This window comes from Aspergillus stella-maris (genome assembly GCF_047715825.1).
Source record: "Aspergillus stella-maris strain CBS 113639 unplaced genomic scaffold BDV14scaffold_8, whole genome shotgun sequence".
NCBI lineage: Eukaryota > Fungi > Ascomycota > Eurotiomycetes > Eurotiales > Aspergillaceae > Aspergillus > Aspergillus stella-maris.
In genome coordinates, this window is record NW_027396802.1 from 289,740 (window position 1) to 308,006 (window position 18,267).

The following is an 18,267-nucleotide window of genomic DNA, read 5'->3' on the forward strand; positions in this document are numbered from 1 at the left end:
GATACCTCGAGTGAATGGAGACAAAGAACACTGACCGCCTTGGCTCTTGGCGATCCGGCGTTAAGCTCAGGAACTTCCTTGCTTCTAGACCTCTCCATCCCAATTCCTCTCCACTCCTTAATTCATGAGAGCTTAAGTCTATCATAGAAGACCAATTGTCTCTCTCCAAGTCCAACGCAACGCGACACCCACCATGGACACCACCCGCGTCTCAACCTCCCAACCCTCCACCAACCCCCCCAGCGTCGAAATCGCCTACAAACGCAAATGCATCGCGCTCAAGAAACGCCTCTCTGAAATCGAAGCCGAGAATGAGCTCATGCGCACCCGCAACCGCCGCGGCCACCAATATATCCAGAAAATGCGCCTCGAGTCCTGCATCTTGCTGGAGCGCCTGGCTACCGTTACGGGCATGGCAGAGGAAGTTCAGCAGGCTGGTATGAACCCTGAGTTGCACGCACGGGCATCGGCGATTCTCACGAGTACGAATGGCATGACTGCTTCTGCTTCTGCGGGTGCAGGTGGTGGTGCGGCGAGCAGGAATGGATCTGGGGGGCCGGGATATTTTGAGGATGATACGGAGGGCAGCTCGGATGAGCAGCCGCCTACGGTGAGTTAGGTTCAGTTCTTCCCTATACACCAAGTCCTACTCTACCCTACGTACCCTACGCACCCTACTCTACCCTCACAATCAGTGTGATTTGATAAGATAGCATCCATCAATTCTCCTCTGGCTTGTGGCTGATTTGATTTCCTCGTTCCTTTGTCTAATGCAGCCGCAAGAACGACCGCTCCGCGTAAAACGATCCCGCAAGTCGAATATCAATATGGATGATGATGATGTGCCTGGTGGCGAGACGCCCGAAGCGTCGGGGTCTGGTGTTGGTGCTGGAGCTGGGTCGGGGGCTGGAGGGTCATCTTCGTGGCCGCGACTTGCACCAGCGCCGTCGCAAGAGGAGATGACTTCGTCGTTTAGAATCCAGCATAATGGGGGTTCTGGGGCTGAGAAGGAGACTCCGGCGGCGAGTGATCGGGAAGGTGAAGTCCGGGATGAGCGGGAGGGAGAGAGGGTTGTTGATCCGTCGGCAGAGAACTCGGCGACGCCGATGGATGTGGATAGTAAGGTGCTGAAGGAGGAGAGCTAGAATTTTCTGTCTTGCTCTTGCTCTCAGGTTTGATATGTGATTCTGGATCTGGCGACTACGTTACGTTTTACTGATTGATTTGCTTTGCTTGTGGGTTTGAACGGGGTTTTATGGTTCGGATGCTCTGCTATGTTTACTTTCGCTTCATTACATATCCTGGGATTAGTTAAAAAGATGCGCTTAATTGCATGGGTGTTAGAGCGGGAAATATAACTCATAGATATTCTCGAATTGCACTCCTGCTCTAGTTGAGTTCACGTGGAGTCTAGCCTGGATGCAGGCACATTTACGACGTTCCCTCAACCTCACCATCGCTCCTTCAAGCACGACAAAAGACCCCATAATAGCTTGCATTGCACCACAGGAACCCCAGGCTAAAACTCTTTTTCCACAGGCTACCCGCGGAAATCTGTGGGCCCATTGCGATCCTCCTAAGATCCTGAAGCTGTCAGTTGAAGTAGCCTCGATGGCGAGCCGCGACAAATAAGAAGCACGACCCTGGACCGCAATATTCCATCTACTGGAAACATTCTGCAATTGAGATTCCCATGCAAGGCTCACGACATGAACTACGCTAAGAAAAGAAAAAGTCTCGGTCCTACTCAGGCACCAAAGCTGTCGCCACTAAGCCGTCGCTAAGTCTTCAAGCGTGGTTGGTTACATGCACCAAACTATGTCGTGATGCCCTCGTGCAGTTGTGCAATCTTCCCCCCTCACCAAACCCAGCAAAGGATTATAATAACCCGCTGGCACCCAAGAAAAATTCGCCAGAGACAAGACCCTTGGCGATGTAACATTGTTGCCCGTCGCGCTGGATCGAATAATCGAACATGTTATCTCGCCCTTTTCTTGCTTTTGCGCGTGGCACTGGCACTGGCTCTCTCGCATTAGCATCGCCAGGGGGGCAACGGTCTCTCGTCTCGATTACGCCATAACGTACGACGATGAGTAGCCTGTCTTGTGGGGTGTATGAGAGTTATATGATATAAAGCGACGCCCCGGAGATCTTTCCTGCGTGTACTCCGTACGGTAACTCAACAGCCATCCTGGGTCAGCAACTCAGCAATTGATCGTCGCTTGCCACTGCGTCCAAGAGAAGACAAGTCAAGATGGGCTTCTTCGACTTCAGGTCCAAGGCCGCTGATGTGACGCACGTCACTCAGCATGATGCGCCGTCTGACGAGACCATCGACGGCGGCAGTCTGCATTACACTGCAGACGCTGGAGGGAATACCTCTGTGCCGACGTACCAAGAGGCCAGCGGTGCACCGGTAGAGGTTATCTCGCCGCTTGGGTACGAGGCCGGGTTCATCACGTTAATCTTCATGAATGTCAGCAAGATGATTGGGACTGGAATCTTCTCGACTCGTGAGTAACTCTGTCCTACGTACCATTATCAGTTGGATCGTAACTGACATGGATCCGCCTACAGCCTCTTCCGTCTTTGAGGGAACTGGATCAATCGGCCTTGGATTGTTTTACTGGGTTATAGGGTTTGCTGTCGCGGCGAGCATGCTCTCCGTTTACCTTGAATTCGCGTCCTACTTCCCGAGTCGGTCTGGGTCTGAGGCCGTTTACTTGGAGCAGGCGTATCCGAGGCCGAGGTACCTGTTTCCGACTGTCTTTGCGGTCCAGACGGTGGTTTTCTCGTTTAGTAGCAGTAATGCTATTGGTATCTGCCCTAGTTTTCGACGAAAAGAGCATGCGCTGATGTAGATTATACTAGTCTTGGCCAACTATCTTTTCAGACTGGGCCAGTCGGAGCCTACAGATTGGCAGTCTAAGGGTGTGGCGCTTGCGTCATATACGGTGGCTTGTTTAGGTTGGCACAAAAGCCCTAATGATGATCCGGCATACTGACTATGGTAACAGCTGTTTCATTCAACACGAAATGGTCTTTGCAGCTTTCCAATGCCATTGGATGGGTCAAGTTCATTACCTTGATCTTGTAAGACCATTCGCTAGTCGCCTTATTGAGTCCGTTGTTAACAAATATAGCATCGCAATCGCCGGCCTCGTCGTCCTAGGCGGCAACGTCTCATCCATATCAGACCCAACAGCCCACTTTCGAAATGCCTTTGACGGAACCTCTGACGCGACGGTATACGGATGCACCAACTCACTCATCAACGTGATGTTCTCCTACCAGGGATACGAAAATGCGTTTAACCTGGTCAACGAGGTCAAGAACCCGATCAAGACGCTCAAGTGGTCTGCTCCAGCCTCGCTTATTGCCACCGGCATTCTCTACATGCTTGCCAACATCGCCTACGTCGCTGCCGCAAGTAAGGAGGAGATCGCTGCGTCTGAAGTCAACGTTGCCAGTCTCTTCTTTGAGAAGGTCTTTGGAGGAGGAGGTGCTTCTCGTGCCCTGAACTTCTTAATTTGTGTCAGTGCGTTTGGTAATCTGCTTGTCGTGCTTATTGGCCAGTCGCGTATGCTGCGCGAGTGTGGTAGACAGGGTGTCCTTCCCTTTACCAAATTCTGGACCTCAACTCGTCCCTTCGGCACACCCCTTGGACCATACTGGCTGAAGTGGGCTCTGACGGCCCTTATGATCCTCGCTCCTCCTGCCGGAGATGCTTTCAACTTCGGTGAGCAAACACCCACCTCCCAGGTGCTGTTTCCTTCTGACTAACACCCTTCCAGTCGTCGACCTAGGAGTCTACCCCCAAAGCATGTTCAACTTCTTCCTAGCAATCGGCCTCCTCTTCACCCGCCGCCACCGCAAGAAACTCAACATCCCGCGCACAGAATGGCACGCCTGGACCGTGGTAGTGTACTTTGCTATCCTTGCAAACCTGTACCTCCTCGTTGCACCATGGTACCCCCCTGCAACCGGTGCAACCGGTGGAGACGTATCCTTCTGGTACGGGACGTACGTTGTTGTTGGGATTAGCCTGTACGTTGCCTTACTCCCCTCTCCCTTCCCTTCTACTCCTCTATGGGATACTCGCTAACATAAATCCCCTATTAGTATCGGCCTCTGCGTCGTCTACTACTTCACATACATGAAAGTCCTCCCTCATTTCGGCGGATACCAATTCCGACAGACGATTATCACCGGTCACGCGGGCGAAACATCGCATAAGATGGTCAAGGTGCCGAACTCTGAAATTGCTCAGTGGGATGAAGAGCATGATGCTGCGGGTCGGCCGAGGAGGAGGGCTAACGCGGGGAAGAGTGAGGGGGTTGTTGGTGATGCTTGATTTACAGTATCTAGGTAGCTGTTAGGGTTTTATATGGCGGACGCCCGGGTTGGCAAGGGTACTACGTATCATGTACTATGGATATGAGGATTTATATAACCTATATAAGCAGGTCTGTGACATAATCATCATACAACCATACAACCTGAGTTCCCATTCTCCGCAAAACAAAAACAAGTAGCATACTGCTCGCAACTGCGGCTTAATTGATCTTGGTAGACTACTGAGGCCAAGGCTTCCCCTCTTTCGTCCACGGTCAGAACCCTCCCGAACCAACCTTACATCTCCCACCAACTTCCAAATAAACTTCCAGATGCCACGCGGATACATCAGCACCAGCAAGCGTCCCTTCCGCTCATTCCTCTTCGCCATCGTCGCCAACGTGGGCCCCGGTGGCACCACCCGCACCCTAGCCATTGCCTACCGCCAGGGCAACGACGACAGCCCGCGCGACCAGACATCTGGGTCGCGCCTGGACTACTTTGTTTCAGATACCCTCGCGCTGATTGATGTCCTTTCGGACCCCGCAAACCACGCGCCGCTAGAGGCAGAAAAGGCTCTCGCTGAGGACTGGTATCGGTGGTCCCAGTCCCAGTCTCAGTCCCAGTCCCAGGGCGCCGACGAGCCCCATGTGAATCAGCGTCCCAGCGTCCCAGACACACCACAGCCTAAGTTCCTCGCACCAGAGGGCTACCACTGGGGTGAGCAGACAGAGCCACAGCCTTTGCTGCCGTGGCGCGCCGAAGCCATCGAGTTCCCCTTCACAGCAACGTGCCTGATTCTGGGATTACTGCGCGAGGACAGCGACGGTGAAGACTACGGTACTTCCGCGAGACCTAAACTTTTGGGACAACTCGCGGTAGTCTTCCCGGCACTACCATGCGGAGCGATTCCTTCACGCATGCTGTCTGGAGGAGAATAAATGATTAGTCTCATGTTGACGGTAGGTGGCTCTATAGGTAGCTTACCAGGTACTCTATCTTCTCTAGAAAAAGGAGAGAAGGGAGACGCTCAGTTGCTGGGACAGCATCATCAAGAGTTTGCATCAACTTGACCTTAATGCGCGGGTTCTTGAGAATATGCAAGAGCGCGGTAGTCATGACTGACGATGAGGTATCGACGCCTGCAAGTAGGACATACACGACCTCTGCGGCCTTCTGGTCTTCCGGCATTGAGGACAGACTGTCGAAGACGACGGGGTGAGATGCGATCTTGGGCGTGTTGCTGAAGTGACCCACGGACTCTTGCCCGTACCAGACGGCCATCAGCAGACCATGATCAAAAAGGTAGGGGGGTTTGAGAATAAAGCGAAGACGCATTTACCTTGATTATGTTGAGGGTGTTTAGTGCCTCGGGGCCAATGATTTTGACCAGGCTCAAGGGCAGCGCATTGAAGAGATGGCGCACCCAGGGCCGATACGGCTCTCTTCTGGGCTCTGTATCTGAGATACTCTACTTTAATCCTTGGTTATATAGCATGACACGGGATCAAATAAAATATATATTTAATTATTATCAAGAGTCCCCCTTGCATACCTGTCTTTAGGCCGCCAGCGGCTGTAGGATTTCATCACGTATCCAAGGCCAGTACACCTGAATAGCGTAATCCGCGACCCTTCTCACCAGATCATGGACTTTCAGTATACCATGTATTGTCCGAGTATCAGTAACAATGGCGCTGACCGGGCCAACCACATGCTAAGAATAGATGAGTGTCAGTGATCAAGAAACAACCAGGGAACTTCAAGACGCAAAGAGTATTCTTACCACTTCGTTGCCATTTTTGTAAGCTAGATATGTATACCAGTCGTGACCAATAATGGTGATCCCAATGCTCGGTAGCAGCCAATCAACAGAACGCTCGCCTTCGCCCTTTACCTGCTCTCCTAGTCGCCGGATTTTTTCTAAGCCGGCAGCAAGCCAGATCGCTAGCTGTGCGAGCGCTTCCTTCTTGCTCCCTTCATCTGATTTAACCTCCATACCTGAGAACAAGAGTATTCTCTTCGTGAAAGCATCTGTTGTTTGGCTTAGCTGGTAGCCATGCCCGCCAAGACTTATCTTGTCGTAAAAATATCGTACTGGGTTATCACGGCAAGTGAAAGAGAGAGTGTAGTCAGCCTTCTTGCTAATCTTGCTAAGACCGTTTTTGGATTTGGGAAGAAGGCTCTGGTCGATGTGTTGTGACTGCCTATAGCGGTAATGCTTCGATTAGCGAGATTATTTCGTCGGACAAGGGAACTCACATGCTTATAAGTTGCAACAATTGACACCCTTTGATTGAAGAATTCAAAATAGGCTGCACCACATCTAGACACCATGCGTTTTCATCCTTCCCGTAGATATCGCATTGTCTTGCATCAAAACATATCGTTTTCAAACCACTCCAAACCTCTTCGAGGACGGCATCGGACAGGGTGCTAGAGTCGGAGAACGCTGTTTGGGGTATCTCATCAGCGGAATAGGGATCGTAGGCACGGATACGCGACTATTATGTCATTAGCGAGCAGGATGTGTTACAAAACCATGAAAATAGCATACCTCAAGTCCTCGGGGGACTATATTGTGCCCAAATCCGTCCGTCAAACACTTCCGTAATGCAATAACAGAATCCGGTGTGGGGCTCAATGCAAGTGGACCACAGACGACTGAAGGATCCGCAAGGCGGAGCTGATTTAAGATATCGCGAGTCGGGGTTACCTGCCGCAATATAGTGGTTGTGGAACGAAGCGAGATTTCCGATGTTATTGACCGATCATCAGCAATTCGAGGTCGCTTGGATGGGCTTGAATCTCGTTCTGATGCCATCGACACCCGCCTCTTCTGACGATAGCCGCTTGTTGTGGAGAACGGACTAGATAGGGTAGAAGACGGTGTTGGAGCCTCAGAAGCGCCTGATAGCTGGTCTAACCAGGTTTCGATATCCTGGAATGATAATTCTGACATAAATATTAACAAGATGAAGGATTTGCTGTTTGAGTTTTGTGTTTGCCGTTGCTCTTGCTCGTTGTCTATGCTATTGTGCTGCTTGACGTAACGAGGCTATGCAAACATTACAAACAAAGGCCAGCGGCTCTACAGTCCCGGGCCGCCAGATGTACTTCGGATGGCGGAATTTCTTCTTTTCCGGACCAGCCGGCCGATGTCACAGCTTCAGTCGATCTCGCTTTCAGATGCAGCTGTCTAGGAGGTGCTTCGGTCCTTACAATTGCTATTCACCACGCAAATCGGCATTATTATCGCCTAACCCCAAAGTCCGCGACGAAGGATTCATTCTCGGACCCCCCCACTATCCCCTCTTTCAAACGCACAACACACCACATTCGACGACTGCCAGAATGGTAACTATTTACCTGAAGCGCTGAACCAGCTTGTCCCTGCTGCTTTTGAGTATAGCTAACTTTGTGCAATTATAGCTTCCCCTCGGCCTCCTCACAGCCGCACAAGGCCACCCCATGCTCGTCGAGCTCAAGAACGGCGAAACGCTCAACGGCCACCTCGCCAACTGCGACAACTGGATGAACTTAATACTACGCGAAGTCGTGCAAACGAGTCCCGAAGGCGATCGTTTCTTCAAGCTACCAGAAGTCTACGTCCGCGGAAACAACGTACGTTGCGAACCCCGCCACCTCTTATTCCCCATGGGCCTAACCAAGAACACAGATCAAATACCTACGAATCCCCGAAGAGATCATCGAGATGGTCAAGGAACAGCAACAGAACCAGCCGCAGAACCGCAACCGTGGGCCTCGTGAGGGTGGACGGGGAGACAGGGGCGGCCGCGGTGGTCGTGGCCGTGGGCGCGGCCGCGGTCGGGGCGGAAACTAAGCGCGAGCGAAATAGTCTTGATGTGAAGAACAAGCGGAGGCAATGATAGATACCCCGGAGATCTAGTATGTAGCTGGGAGGGTTCATTGGCGGGTTCGTGAGCATGGCCTGGCGTATCTGGTTGTTTTTTCGATGGGAGCTTGCCATGTACCTTTATTGCTATCACCATCAATTTATGATTGACATGGAAATGAAAGTTGGGATTAGCTATCGAATTAAATTGACTAAAGACTTTACCTATAAGTCTAACTTACTATAGATCAATAGTATTAATGCAAGGATAGATATCACGTGACTCCGCGCATCTTATCGGTGTTTTCTGGAGCTTCCGCGGGCAAGACTGTAACAAGCACCAACGATGTCTCTGAAGAGACTGAAGACGGACCAATTATGGCATTTCTTCTGCCCGGCGTTGAACTCAACACGCCCGCGGAATAGTGCTCTTAAATTTTCGACGAATCGATCGTCGCAAAACCTCTTCTCAACTCCCCGAAGTTCTACATCGCGATGCCTCCAAAGACGCTACAACTCCACAAACACCTCGAATGCAGTTCTTCGAGACTCTAAATTAAAAAGCACGCATATAGATGGGATTCCCGTGGAAACACCTGACTACAATGACACTTCTAAACTTGGAAACGTCTCCAAATCCGTACGGCGAACTGCTAAAACGCGCTCCGACATCCTTGCGGAATACATGGCCCTCCCGACGGAAGCCCTGGAGGAGCTTCTTGTGAAATATGCAGAAAAGTCTACGCGGATGACTACGAGGATGATTGACGTGAAACACATACTGGATGTTCTACTACGGCACCGCGGAGTCAAACCGGAGACCCAGCATTATAAGGCGCTTATACTGTGCAATTGTGACCCTAGGCAAGGATCGGCGAGTCACGTTCAGAAGTTGCTTGCTGAGATGGAGGAGAATGAGGTTCCGATTGACTCGGAGACTCTCCATGCTGCGTTGCGGGTAGGTTATGGCTTTCCTTGAAACTGGAAGAGACACTATGCTGATGTGGATTTTTCGATTCAAGGCTCTCGCTGTTCATCCAGACTATGAGCTCCGTGAGAATGTGCTGTGTCAACTACGAGATCGGTGGATGCCTCTTACTCCGGATGGATGGCACTCTGTCGTCGCGGGTTTGACTAGGGAACATCAATTCGAGCTAGCCCTTGATCATATTGCGAATATGGAGAAAAAGGGCATAGAGGTCAAGGACTGGCTACACAGTCTCCTTGTATACTATCTCTGTGAAGTCAAGGAGCTGGATCCAGTGCTTCAGCTGATCGAGTCTCGAATGAACCAAGGGCACGAAATGACAGAAGACCTTTGGAAGCACGTCCTCAGGGTGGCCGCCCATGAGAACCATCATGCCCTAACGAGCTTTGTCTGGAAGAATTTCGTGGAACTGGGAGTCAAGCCGCCGGGCCCTGAATTGTGCTCCCAGATTCTCAATGTGGCAGCCCATTATGGGGATGTTCAGCTCGCTGCCTTGGTACGGCAGATGATCCAGCATCATAGCGAGACCAGCCTCAAGTCCGGTGACTGCGAAACGATGTTTATTGCACGTCTCACGGGTGATGACTTGGAAGGCGCGCTGGACTTGCTGTGTGAGCTGCATCAAGAAAAGCATTCCTTCAAAAAGAGTTCAATTGAAAGCATATTAGACCGCTGCTGGGCGAAGAAGATACCCCCAGGCGATGCTTCGAACATCCTGAAGGAATTGAAAGAGATTGGGAGGAAGATCCCCCTCCTTTGTGCCAGAATAGTGGTTGACTCGTGCACTCGGGTTGCACATGCGGATCCGTTCGCTGTCGACGACGGAATCGCATTCTACAAGGAGCTCCACACGCTGTGCGATGAACGCCCCAACCTAGATCTGTTTAACAGTCTTCTCAAAATGGCTCGAACCGGCAACAACGCCCAAGCAGCCATGCTCTTCGTCAAGGAGATGGCAGCGCTGCATGTGCTACCTGACTCGGAAACGTTCCAACACCTCATAGTGATGTGTTTGAAATCGGGCAACTACCAATCCGCACGTCTTTATCTTGACGATCTGCACAAACAGAATTTCCGCTTGAGCCATGCGACACGGGCCATGCTGCGGACCGCTTGTGCAAACTCGAGCGAGGCCGCTGAGTTGAATACACACCCCGCGGTAATCGATACGCGAGCGACAGCGGAGAAAAAGGAGTATAACAAGAAGCGGCGCAAGGAAAAGAGACGCCGGGCGGCCATTGCGCAGCTCCAGAAAGAGCAGGGCTCTGTGGAGTTTGAGCCCAGTCTCTCCACCCCATCGGACTTGCTGGAGAAGAGTCGAAAGATCGAGATGTCCGTGGCTGAAACCAGGGGCACTAGCGAGTCGTGAATGGCATTTCTGTGACTGTATCTATACCTTAATCTTGTCGCGACCTTGATGTCGTTGACTCGTTGTATATTATCCCTGAACGTTGTTTAGCCCTGTGATGATGCCGAATTCCTCTAGGAATGCTGGCTCGGAACCATATGCTGATCGCAATGATACCCATGTTACTAGCTGCTATTATTCGCATTTGAAGGTGTGCTCAAGGTGCCAAAGTAAATAGCTCATCATGACAACAATCTGTCAATTCAACTAGAAAATTTAGTTCGACATGAGACCTCGAGCGCAACAGGACAAGACAAGCTGCCACACGTGGTGTGGACTGAAGCATTAATTTCGCGCAGGACCACCCCCGGTTCCACGCCGCACTCCGCGAGCAAGAACCACCGTTCAAACCGGTTTGAGGTTCTGATTACACTCCTGCAGAAGCGCGTAACAGGTTGAGACACGCGCTGTCTTGACCAATGTTATCCCAGCTCAAATGCTATTCATAGAATATGAAGGTTGAACCCTCGAGGTGTGGCGGATTGGCGCTGCAGGAACGGCCGGGAACGATCTGCAGCGCTCAAACGCCGCCAAGGAAGGAGATCAACAAGGAGTGAGCTCCATTATGCCTGCTTGACCCAATTGTCTCACTGACCTTCGCTACCAGAGCTCCTCCCGCATGTCATTCTCCTGATTTCCTTATATAAACCCGCCTGTCTCGCCCTCGCATGCTCCTGCACCATCCCAAAGCTTTCAATTCAATTCCTCCACTTCTATACTTCAATTAATCTGTACTATACCACCACTCCTGTACAGCAACCACATACCAACCACATAACAAAGAACAACAACAAAACAACCACCAAAATGCACTTCTCCCTCTCCACCCTCGCCGTCACCCTCCTCTCTGTCACATCAGCCACCGCCTCCCTCCCACCAACAGCCTACCGCATCCCCATGCGCAACGCCCGAACAGACCCCACAAACCCAGCCCTAACATGGCACGTCTCCAACTTCGACATCGGCTGCTCCATGGGCGGCTGCGTCTACAACTTCGCCATCCAGGGCTTCGCGTCCCAGAACACCCCCGGCTTCAACACAACCTGCAACGGCACAACCGAGCACGGCGACTACGTTGCCTGCCGCAACAAGGGCGTTCTCGCGCAGGTTGATCCTGCTGCTGATGGAGGCGAGGGCAACTGGACTGTTAAGGCTGAGCACACGTGGCGCGAGGGCGCTTACTCGGAGTTTTATGCGTTTGGAGAGAAGAATGTTACGGATGAGGCTGTGAAGTTTACGATTCCGGTTAAGGAGGTTTATGGGGTTGCTTAGATTCTCTCACTCCTCTCTTTGAGATCTTTGAGATGGATTGGGGATGGGGTTGATGTCGGTCTCGGTGAGACTCGATAACAGACAAGCACGGTATTGTCTGGCCATGGACGGAAGAGCAGCCTGGGGCTGTACTTGTGACAACACTTTGATGATTTGTTATTGTAATTCGATGTATTAGTTTTTTTAATCCAAAACATTTGAAAGCGCCATGACACTATTGTTCAAATATAGTACTATCATTTCCCCTGAGACAGGGCCTGTGATTGGAACAAAGAAGCTTAGGACAAACTTTATCTGAACACGACTCCCAACCACATGGTAGTTTACCATGTGAATCTGGAAAATCTCAACCAAAGATCTACCAACTCTATCCTGGTTTCTACTAAATACCACTAAGCATTGAGGCGTTAGCCAAGGATTCAAGGATTAACGGTTAGCAAAGGCGTTCACTCTAGAACGCGAGTTCTCTCAACGCACTCCTTGCCTTCTTAGTTGTCTATGACTATATGCGGTCTCGACTAACTGCTATCGCCTCGCATCGCGATCTAGACCGAAAGTCTTTAAGTTTTCGGCCACGTTACTGCCATGGCTGAGCCACACGTTTTGCTGGCAGGGCGCATTGGGCGGACTCTACATGATATCATGATGAGTATAACTGTTCAGCTTTTCGAGTCAATAGTTACATTCTTGACGTATTCCGTGGCTGTACAGAAGGATAACCAAAAGCAAACGCATACGGAATACGGGGTAAAGAGCTTAGCGCGAGGCTATACAAGGAGGTCAATGACATCATGTCTTGGCACTCTATTCGCGCCCTCCGCACCTGCCAAAACCAACTGCTGAAGAGCCTCGATTCTCTGATTCCTGATTCCTGCATCCATACATAATTCTTTGCATTGCGCTCTGTGCATACCTTCCACTTCATATTACTTCCACACTCACTCGACAGTCAACATCCGGACTTCCGGCGCTAGGATCTCGAACGGCGCTTACTGATTGCTTGATTGCCTGTACGACTCATGGTATGCAGCTCAGCGTGCCCCGTTCACTACGCACATTTCATCCCTCCCTTTCCTCTCTCAGGCGCCGTCATAGACTTCTCTATGTCGTGCCTAGATGCCTAGACTGACGTGCTTGCTTGGCTTGACTACCACAGGCCTCCATCCTCCGACAGATTGTTGCCGGGCCGCGATTACAACACCCCGAGACGGGGCTTGATCTTTGCTATGTTGCTGATAATAGTATGTTGACCCGCTTCCTTCTAAATCATTACCATTCGACAAAACTAATCTCTCACCTCTTTTCTCGGAATATAGTAATAGCAACATCCGGCCCCTCAACAAACTACCCAAAAATCGCCTACCGCACGCCATTAAAACAACTCGTCAGCTTCCTCGACTCCAAACATGGCGACAACTGGTGCATCTGGGAGTTCCGCGCCGAAGGAACGGGGTATCCCGACTCCGAGGTGTATGGGCGCATCCACCATTTCCCGTTCCCGGACCACCATCCGCCGCCGTTTGCGTTGATTCCGAAAGTTATGGCTTCTATGCGGAATTGGTTGCACAGGATGGATGGGGTCGATACTAAGGAGAATCAGAAGGGGGATGAAGAGGGGCAACGCATTGCGGTTGTTCACTGTAAGGCCGGGAAGGGACGAAGCGGGTCAATGGCCTGTTCGTATTTGATTAGCCAGGAGGGGTGGAAGATGGAGGATGCATTGCAGAGGTTTACGGAGCGGAGGATGAGGGTTGGTTTTGGAGAGGGGGTTAGTATACCGAGTCAGTTGAGGTGGGTGCGGTATGTGAATCGATGGACGAACGAGATGGGGAAGAAGTATGTTGAGCGGCCTGTTGAGATATTGGAGATTCATGTTTGGGGTTTGAGAGATGGAGTCAAGGTCGCGGTTGAAGGGTTTGTCGAGGATGGACAAAAGATCAAGCAGTTCCACCTGTTCCATCACGACGAGAAGACTGTTATGGCTGGGGATGCGTCGCAGTCGAACAGCACGGGGAGCAGCGATGACGGGGATGGTGATGGCAACGGCAGTAACAGCAATAGCGCCAGCAACAGCAAATTCAACAGCGCCAACAATAGCACCGACAACCTGCACAAGGCCAAGTCCATGCTGAAGCTGAAACCAAAATCAAAGTCGAAATCGAAGGTTAACTCTGCATCAGCATCAACCTCAGCATCTCCATCCGACTCCACCACATCAACACCTCAAGAACCTCTCTCCGCAGCAGAAGCTGAATCCGCCAACTCCCTATTCACACCCAACCCGCCCGCCAAAGCCAACACCCTCGCAACATCAAACCCTACCTCCAACACCACATCCACAGCCGCAGAGAACAACGCGACTCCGGGTACTACAACAACAGTAACCGCAGAACCACACAGCCAACCCCAAAAACACACCTCAGCAGTCCTCCTCCGCCCCTCAACGCCGCTAATCCTCCCCTCATCAGACATAAACATTGATTTCGAGCGGCGATCAAAAGCAGCCTCCTACACTGGTCTACCAATGGTAACATCCGTAGCCCATGTCTGGTTCAACCCCTACTTCGAAGGCGGCGACACCTACGACTCCGGCGTCTTCGAACTCGAATGGGACGCTATGGACGGAATTAAGGGGACGAGCCGCAAGGGGATTAAAGCTTTGGATCGGCTGAAGGTTCTCTGGCGGTATGCGGGCGATGATACGACTGAGGTTCGGGACTCCGAGCACAAGGTTTGCCCGGTTAGTAGTGGGGTTGTGACTGAGCCTAAACCGGGCGAGGCAATTCCGGAGACGAGGGTCACAGATTGGAAGATCAATGAGAGTGAGGCTGAGCGGGAGATGAAGGAGGGGAGTAGTTCTGATGAGGAGGGTGTTAAGAGTGATGTGAAGATGGAGAAGGGAAAGGGGAAGGAGAACATTCCGTTCAAGGGGAAAGACGGGGATCAGGATAAAGACGGGAAGAAGGAATGACGAGGGAAAGACAAGGGAAAGGGCAAAGGCGCGGAATAACTGTACAGTATGGATATATCATTGTTCCCTTGGGCTGGTCAAGCCGACGAGCCGAGATACCCAATATCAATATGACTAAGGAGTACTTGGTTCACACTCATAAGGATACATAAAGGAACATGCGACAACACTAAGTGTGCATAATCCATAAGTCTAGGTAGGTAGGCAGGTAGGTATTGTACAGATCGTATGCGCTGTACATGCATAAAGTAAAACCGCTATCACAAAACCACACCATCAAACATGATATCGAACGAGAAAAGGAAAAGTAAAAGAAAGAAAGTAAAGTCTGCATCTAAATCTATCTCTAAACCCATCTATAAACACACCCCAACTCAGTTCATCTCAACTAAGCATCAACCCCTCCTTATGCGGCCTATGCTCCCTCTCCTCCCTCTCCAAGCGATCCTTCTTCTTCCTCTCATACACGCCCCTAACAACACGCTTAACCTGCTCTTCCCCCTGTGCAAAGTTCGCCTTTGCCAGTCCGACAACGGCATCGATTTGTTCGGGCGTGTAGACGAAGTTCCAGGTAGACAGGAAGTCGTCTACGTCTGGGTCGATGTTGCCGGGGTGTGGGGAGAGGGGTTTGGAGGGGTCGGGTGAGTTGGAGGGTGATTCTGATGTTGAACCTGATTCTGGGGATTTGGAGGATGAGGATTTGAGGGATTTGGCATGATCATTCGAGACCTCGTGCTGGTTTGGGGGGGATGGTTGTTTGAGGGAGGAGGTTGGTGGGAGTTCGGGGGCGTCTGGGTTCGGGAGGAGCGGGAAGTACACGACTGCGATGCCGGCGTCTGGGCGCATGAGGTGAAATTCAGATTCGGAGTGGTGGGATTCGGGCTGGCGGGGGTCGAAGAGACGTTTTGAGGGTGGTGGTTCCTTCTCTGCGAGCTTTTCTTGTGTAGATCCTACCCAGACGTTGCAGTAGCCTAGCTCGAAGTCTGATTGTGAAGACTCGGAGTCTGACTTGTCGGTTGCCTGTTTGGTAAAAGTCGGTTGGTCGGCGTGATTGTTGTTGGATGAGTCCTGAACGTCTGTAATCTTCTTGTTGAGGGCTTCTTCGGAGAGGTTTGTTGGTTCTCGGAGATTTTCCTCTGTTGCTTGTGTCGAGTCAGATGCTCTGGGCCAACCTGCTCCGACTGGCCAGCCCTTGATACCACGCTGGCGGGCATAACCATCCACGACAGAGAGCCAGTTTTCTTGCTTGATGTCGGCGGAGTTGTCAAAGGCAATGATGATATCCACGTCTCGGCCTGGACGGAGCAAGGGGTAGATGGGGAGGTTGTTGCTCATTCCTGCATCCATAAGTCGCAAGTGCTTGCTTTGGAAGATCGATTCGGGACAGGACGCGGGCAGCTGGTCTTTCATGCCAAGAACAAAGTTCGGTATCGTCGCCGGATCAATTGGGTGAACCCGAATAAGGTCTTTCGATTTGCCCTGGATCAGGGAGTCAATGCCCCCAAGCCCAGTAATGCCCTTGACAAGTGGACGGATCTCCTTGTAGTAATGCGAGAGGGTAGCGCAGAAAGCACTGCCCCAGACTCCCATCAGACCGCCAACATGTAGTTCGGGCATCGGATAGAGTCCAGAAGCAGCCACATTCTTTCCGTTTTCGAAATGTCTTCCAAGAGCCCAAGTAGGTATTCCCGCGTTGAGTTCCTCGCAGAAGAACTCATACGGGGTGAACTCGAACCATTGAAACCAAGACTCACTCTGAGATTCTCTGATGAGGTCCTCGGGCATTGGCTTCCTTCCCTGTTCCGCTTTCTCCTCCAAGACTGGGATCTCATGGCGAACGGCTGTATAAATAGGGAGCGGGTGAGCACCGCTAGCGATGTTGCGGCTCTGGTTGGATAGTTTGAGGTCGTATTCAGAGGCTCCAAGTTCTCCTTTGGGCACAAGCAGTCTTGCAGCCAACAACATTCCATAGATGTCAACCAGTCCAAAATCCGCGCCGGGATCGCCTTTCAGTTTCTGAACCAGACCACTCAGGAGGTACTTGTTGGTGGGCGCATGAGTAAGCAACTTGAGGGCTGCCGGTGGGAATGCCATGTGAACTCCTAGTCTGCTCTTCAGATGAGCCACAAGTTTGGTGAAGTTGCGGTCAGTAATGGAAGAATTGTAGAGAATCTGCAGCCAGCAACTGCCGCTAACACCTGCAGTGTAGGTAACGCAATCCCATAGACCGGCCTCTTGCGTAGCAAGATAGGAGCCGGTACCGGCCACAAGCGCGCGCAAACCACCTCCCGAGCCGCACATTGAGATGATGGGAACGTCATCAGGGTGGATGTCCTCTTCTGAAATGTTCAGATAGGCGGCCAGCGCTTTAACAGCGTGTTTCTGTCGCTTGCGTCGGAACTTCAACTCTTCGGGACAAAGGCTATCCCCAACGCGAACCTTGGCCTCGCGAAGGATCTCTGGGTTCAGGTCTGGATCTTGTGCCTCCTTCCAAATCTCGTCTGCCAAGGATCCCGGAGCTAGGGACAGCTCCCGCTGCAGCTTCTGTACGGTTTCTGGAAGGAATTTCGTCCAGTCGGGAGTAATGTAGTTTTTGATTTGGTCGAGCTCGATCCATTCTGGGGAACCAACAGACTGCTTCACGCTATCGAATCTCTGCATGATGTGGGACCACATGGATGAGGAGTCTAGCCCATCACTATGCGAATTTCCGTCAGTGCGAGACTCGGAGCTCCCTTTTCCAGTGCTGCTATCTCCCATTGCGTTATGGGATTGCCCGCGGGCATTGTTCGTGGAGCTCGTAGAGTACGGTGCTTTTGGATCGGCGCGCAGTAGAAACAGTTGGGAATTGTTCCGCGCCGCTTCGATTGAGTATAAAACGCGCCCGCCGACATAAATCAGGGCGGCTGGAGGTGCAAAGCGTAGGCAGAATGCCCTCGCAGCACCCATCTTGAACAAGGCACCACGGTTGGCATGAGGGTGAAAGGGCGGCATTGAGGAGACATTGGCGGGTTTAAGTAACTTCAACCAAATTGTGCCTGGAAGGAGCACGATTGGCCAAGCTTGGCCAGGCCCGACGATCGCTCAAGGGAAAGGTGACATCACATCACGTGGTCTATGCGTCGGATATTCCTCGGTCCGCTGGCTCCCTTTCTAGCTTAGCGTCGTATTTGGCTCCGCGGTGACCAGCGGTTCCCGCTCCGAGTCCCTGAGCTTGATGTCCTGCGCTTCAGTCTATATTGATCAACACTCACGCTTCTAATCTTTAATTTATGAGAACCAGAGCTGCTATCTGAGGCCAGGCGCCTCTTCAGCTTACATCTTCTGCATTATTCTGCTCACTTTAACCCCGCGCATCGATCTGAGACATGACATCCCTTATCTGTACAGCTTTCCGACAGCTCGAAATCTGAAACCCTGACATCTCAAACTCCGCC

The 18,267-nt window shown here is 51.5% G+C and overlaps 10 protein-coding genes across 10 annotated transcripts; 7 read left to right on the forward strand and 3 right to left on the reverse strand.

The window, feature by feature from the left end:
* Positions 1 to 2: 2 nt before the first annotated feature.
* On the forward strand, positions 3 to 1,282 carry BDV14DRAFT_143858 (uncharacterized protein). The gene is made up of 2 exons (XM_073766401.1): positions 3 to 610; positions 777 to 1,282. The coding sequence occupies exons 1-2, from the start codon at positions 194 to 196 to the stop codon at positions 1,143 to 1,145; spliced, it is 786 nt and encodes a 261-aa protein (XP_073631524.1). The 5' UTR covers positions 3 to 193; the 3' UTR covers positions 1,146 to 1,282.
* Positions 1,283 to 2,470: 1,188 nt separating this feature from the next.
* On the forward strand, positions 2,471 to 4,354 carry BDV14DRAFT_187689 (high affinity methionine permease; the record flags this gene model as incomplete). Its single annotated transcript, XM_073770980.1, has 7 exons — positions 2,471 to 2,513; positions 2,578 to 2,817; positions 2,872 to 2,967; positions 3,018 to 3,093; positions 3,144 to 3,739; positions 3,795 to 4,047; positions 4,123 to 4,354. The coding sequence occupies 7 exons, from the start codon at positions 2,471 to 2,473 to the stop codon at positions 4,352 to 4,354; spliced, it is 1,536 nt and encodes a 511-aa protein (XP_073631525.1).
* Positions 4,355 to 4,667: 313 nt separating this feature from the next.
* BDV14DRAFT_196865 (uncharacterized protein) lies at positions 4,668 to 5,276 on the forward strand (the record flags this gene model as incomplete). The annotated part of the gene is made up of 1 exon (XM_073772535.1): positions 4,668 to 5,276. One exon carries the CDS (start codon positions 4,668 to 4,670, stop codon positions 5,274 to 5,276), a length of 609 nt encoding a protein of 202 aa, XP_073631526.1.
* A 31-nt stretch (positions 5,277 to 5,307) lies between these two features.
* Positions 5,308 to 5,673, reverse strand: BDV14DRAFT_196866 (uncharacterized protein; the record flags this gene model as incomplete). Its single annotated transcript, XM_073772536.1, has 1 exon — positions 5,308 to 5,673. The coding sequence occupies one exon, from the start codon at positions 5,671 to 5,673 to the stop codon at positions 5,308 to 5,310; it is 366 nt and encodes a 121-aa protein (XP_073631527.1).
* A 172-nt stretch (positions 5,674 to 5,845) lies between these two features.
* On the reverse strand, positions 5,846 to 7,482 carry BDV14DRAFT_167324 (uncharacterized protein). Its single transcript, XM_073767658.1, has 4 exons — positions 6,893 to 7,482; positions 6,598 to 6,839; positions 6,122 to 6,542; positions 5,846 to 6,052 (listed from the first exon to the last, which is right to left on the reverse strand). Exons 1-4 carry the CDS (start codon positions 7,295 to 7,297, stop codon positions 5,897 to 5,899), a joined length of 1,224 nt encoding a protein of 407 aa, XP_073631528.1. The 5' UTR covers positions 7,298 to 7,482; the 3' UTR covers positions 5,846 to 5,896.
* Positions 7,483 to 8,473, forward strand: BDV14DRAFT_167327 (U6 snRNA-associated Sm-like protein LSm4). Its single transcript, XM_073767659.1, has 3 exons — positions 7,483 to 7,692; positions 7,768 to 7,959; positions 8,015 to 8,473. The coding sequence occupies exons 1-3, from the start codon at positions 7,525 to 7,527 to the stop codon at positions 8,177 to 8,179; spliced, it is 525 nt and encodes a 174-aa protein (XP_073631529.1). The 5' UTR covers positions 7,483 to 7,524; the 3' UTR covers positions 8,180 to 8,473.
* A 58-nt stretch (positions 8,474 to 8,531) lies between these two features.
* Positions 8,532 to 10,870, forward strand: BDV14DRAFT_167328 (pentatricopeptide repeat protein). The gene is made up of 2 exons (XM_073767660.1): positions 8,532 to 9,149; positions 9,214 to 10,870. Exons 1-2 carry the CDS (start codon positions 8,538 to 8,540, stop codon positions 10,546 to 10,548), a joined length of 1,947 nt encoding a protein of 648 aa, XP_073631530.1. The 5' UTR covers positions 8,532 to 8,537; the 3' UTR covers positions 10,549 to 10,870.
* Positions 10,871 to 11,207: 337 nt separating this feature from the next.
* Positions 11,208 to 12,068, forward strand: BDV14DRAFT_167330 (uncharacterized protein). Its single transcript, XM_073767661.1, has one exon. The coding sequence runs from the start codon at positions 11,395 to 11,397 to the stop codon at positions 11,857 to 11,859; it is 465 nt and encodes a 154-aa protein (XP_073631531.1). The 5' UTR covers positions 11,208 to 11,394; the 3' UTR covers positions 11,860 to 12,068.
* A 722-nt stretch (positions 12,069 to 12,790) lies between these two features.
* Positions 12,791 to 15,022, forward strand: BDV14DRAFT_143955 (putative phosphatidylinositol-3,4,5-trisphosphate 3-phosphatase). The gene is made up of 3 exons (XM_073766402.1): positions 12,791 to 12,881; positions 13,016 to 13,100; positions 13,176 to 15,022. Exons 1-3 carry the CDS (start codon positions 12,879 to 12,881, stop codon positions 14,828 to 14,830), a joined length of 1,743 nt encoding a protein of 580 aa, XP_073631532.1. The 5' UTR covers positions 12,791 to 12,878; the 3' UTR covers positions 14,831 to 15,022.
* A 192-nt stretch (positions 15,023 to 15,214) lies between these two features.
* BDV14DRAFT_196871 (putative phospholipase A2 (PlaA)) lies at positions 15,215 to 17,779 on the reverse strand (the record flags this gene model as incomplete). The annotated part of the gene is made up of 1 exon (XM_073772537.1): positions 15,215 to 17,779. One exon carries the CDS (start codon positions 17,777 to 17,779, stop codon positions 15,215 to 15,217), a length of 2,565 nt encoding a protein of 854 aa, XP_073631533.1.
* Positions 17,780 to 18,267: the final 488 nt, after the last annotated feature.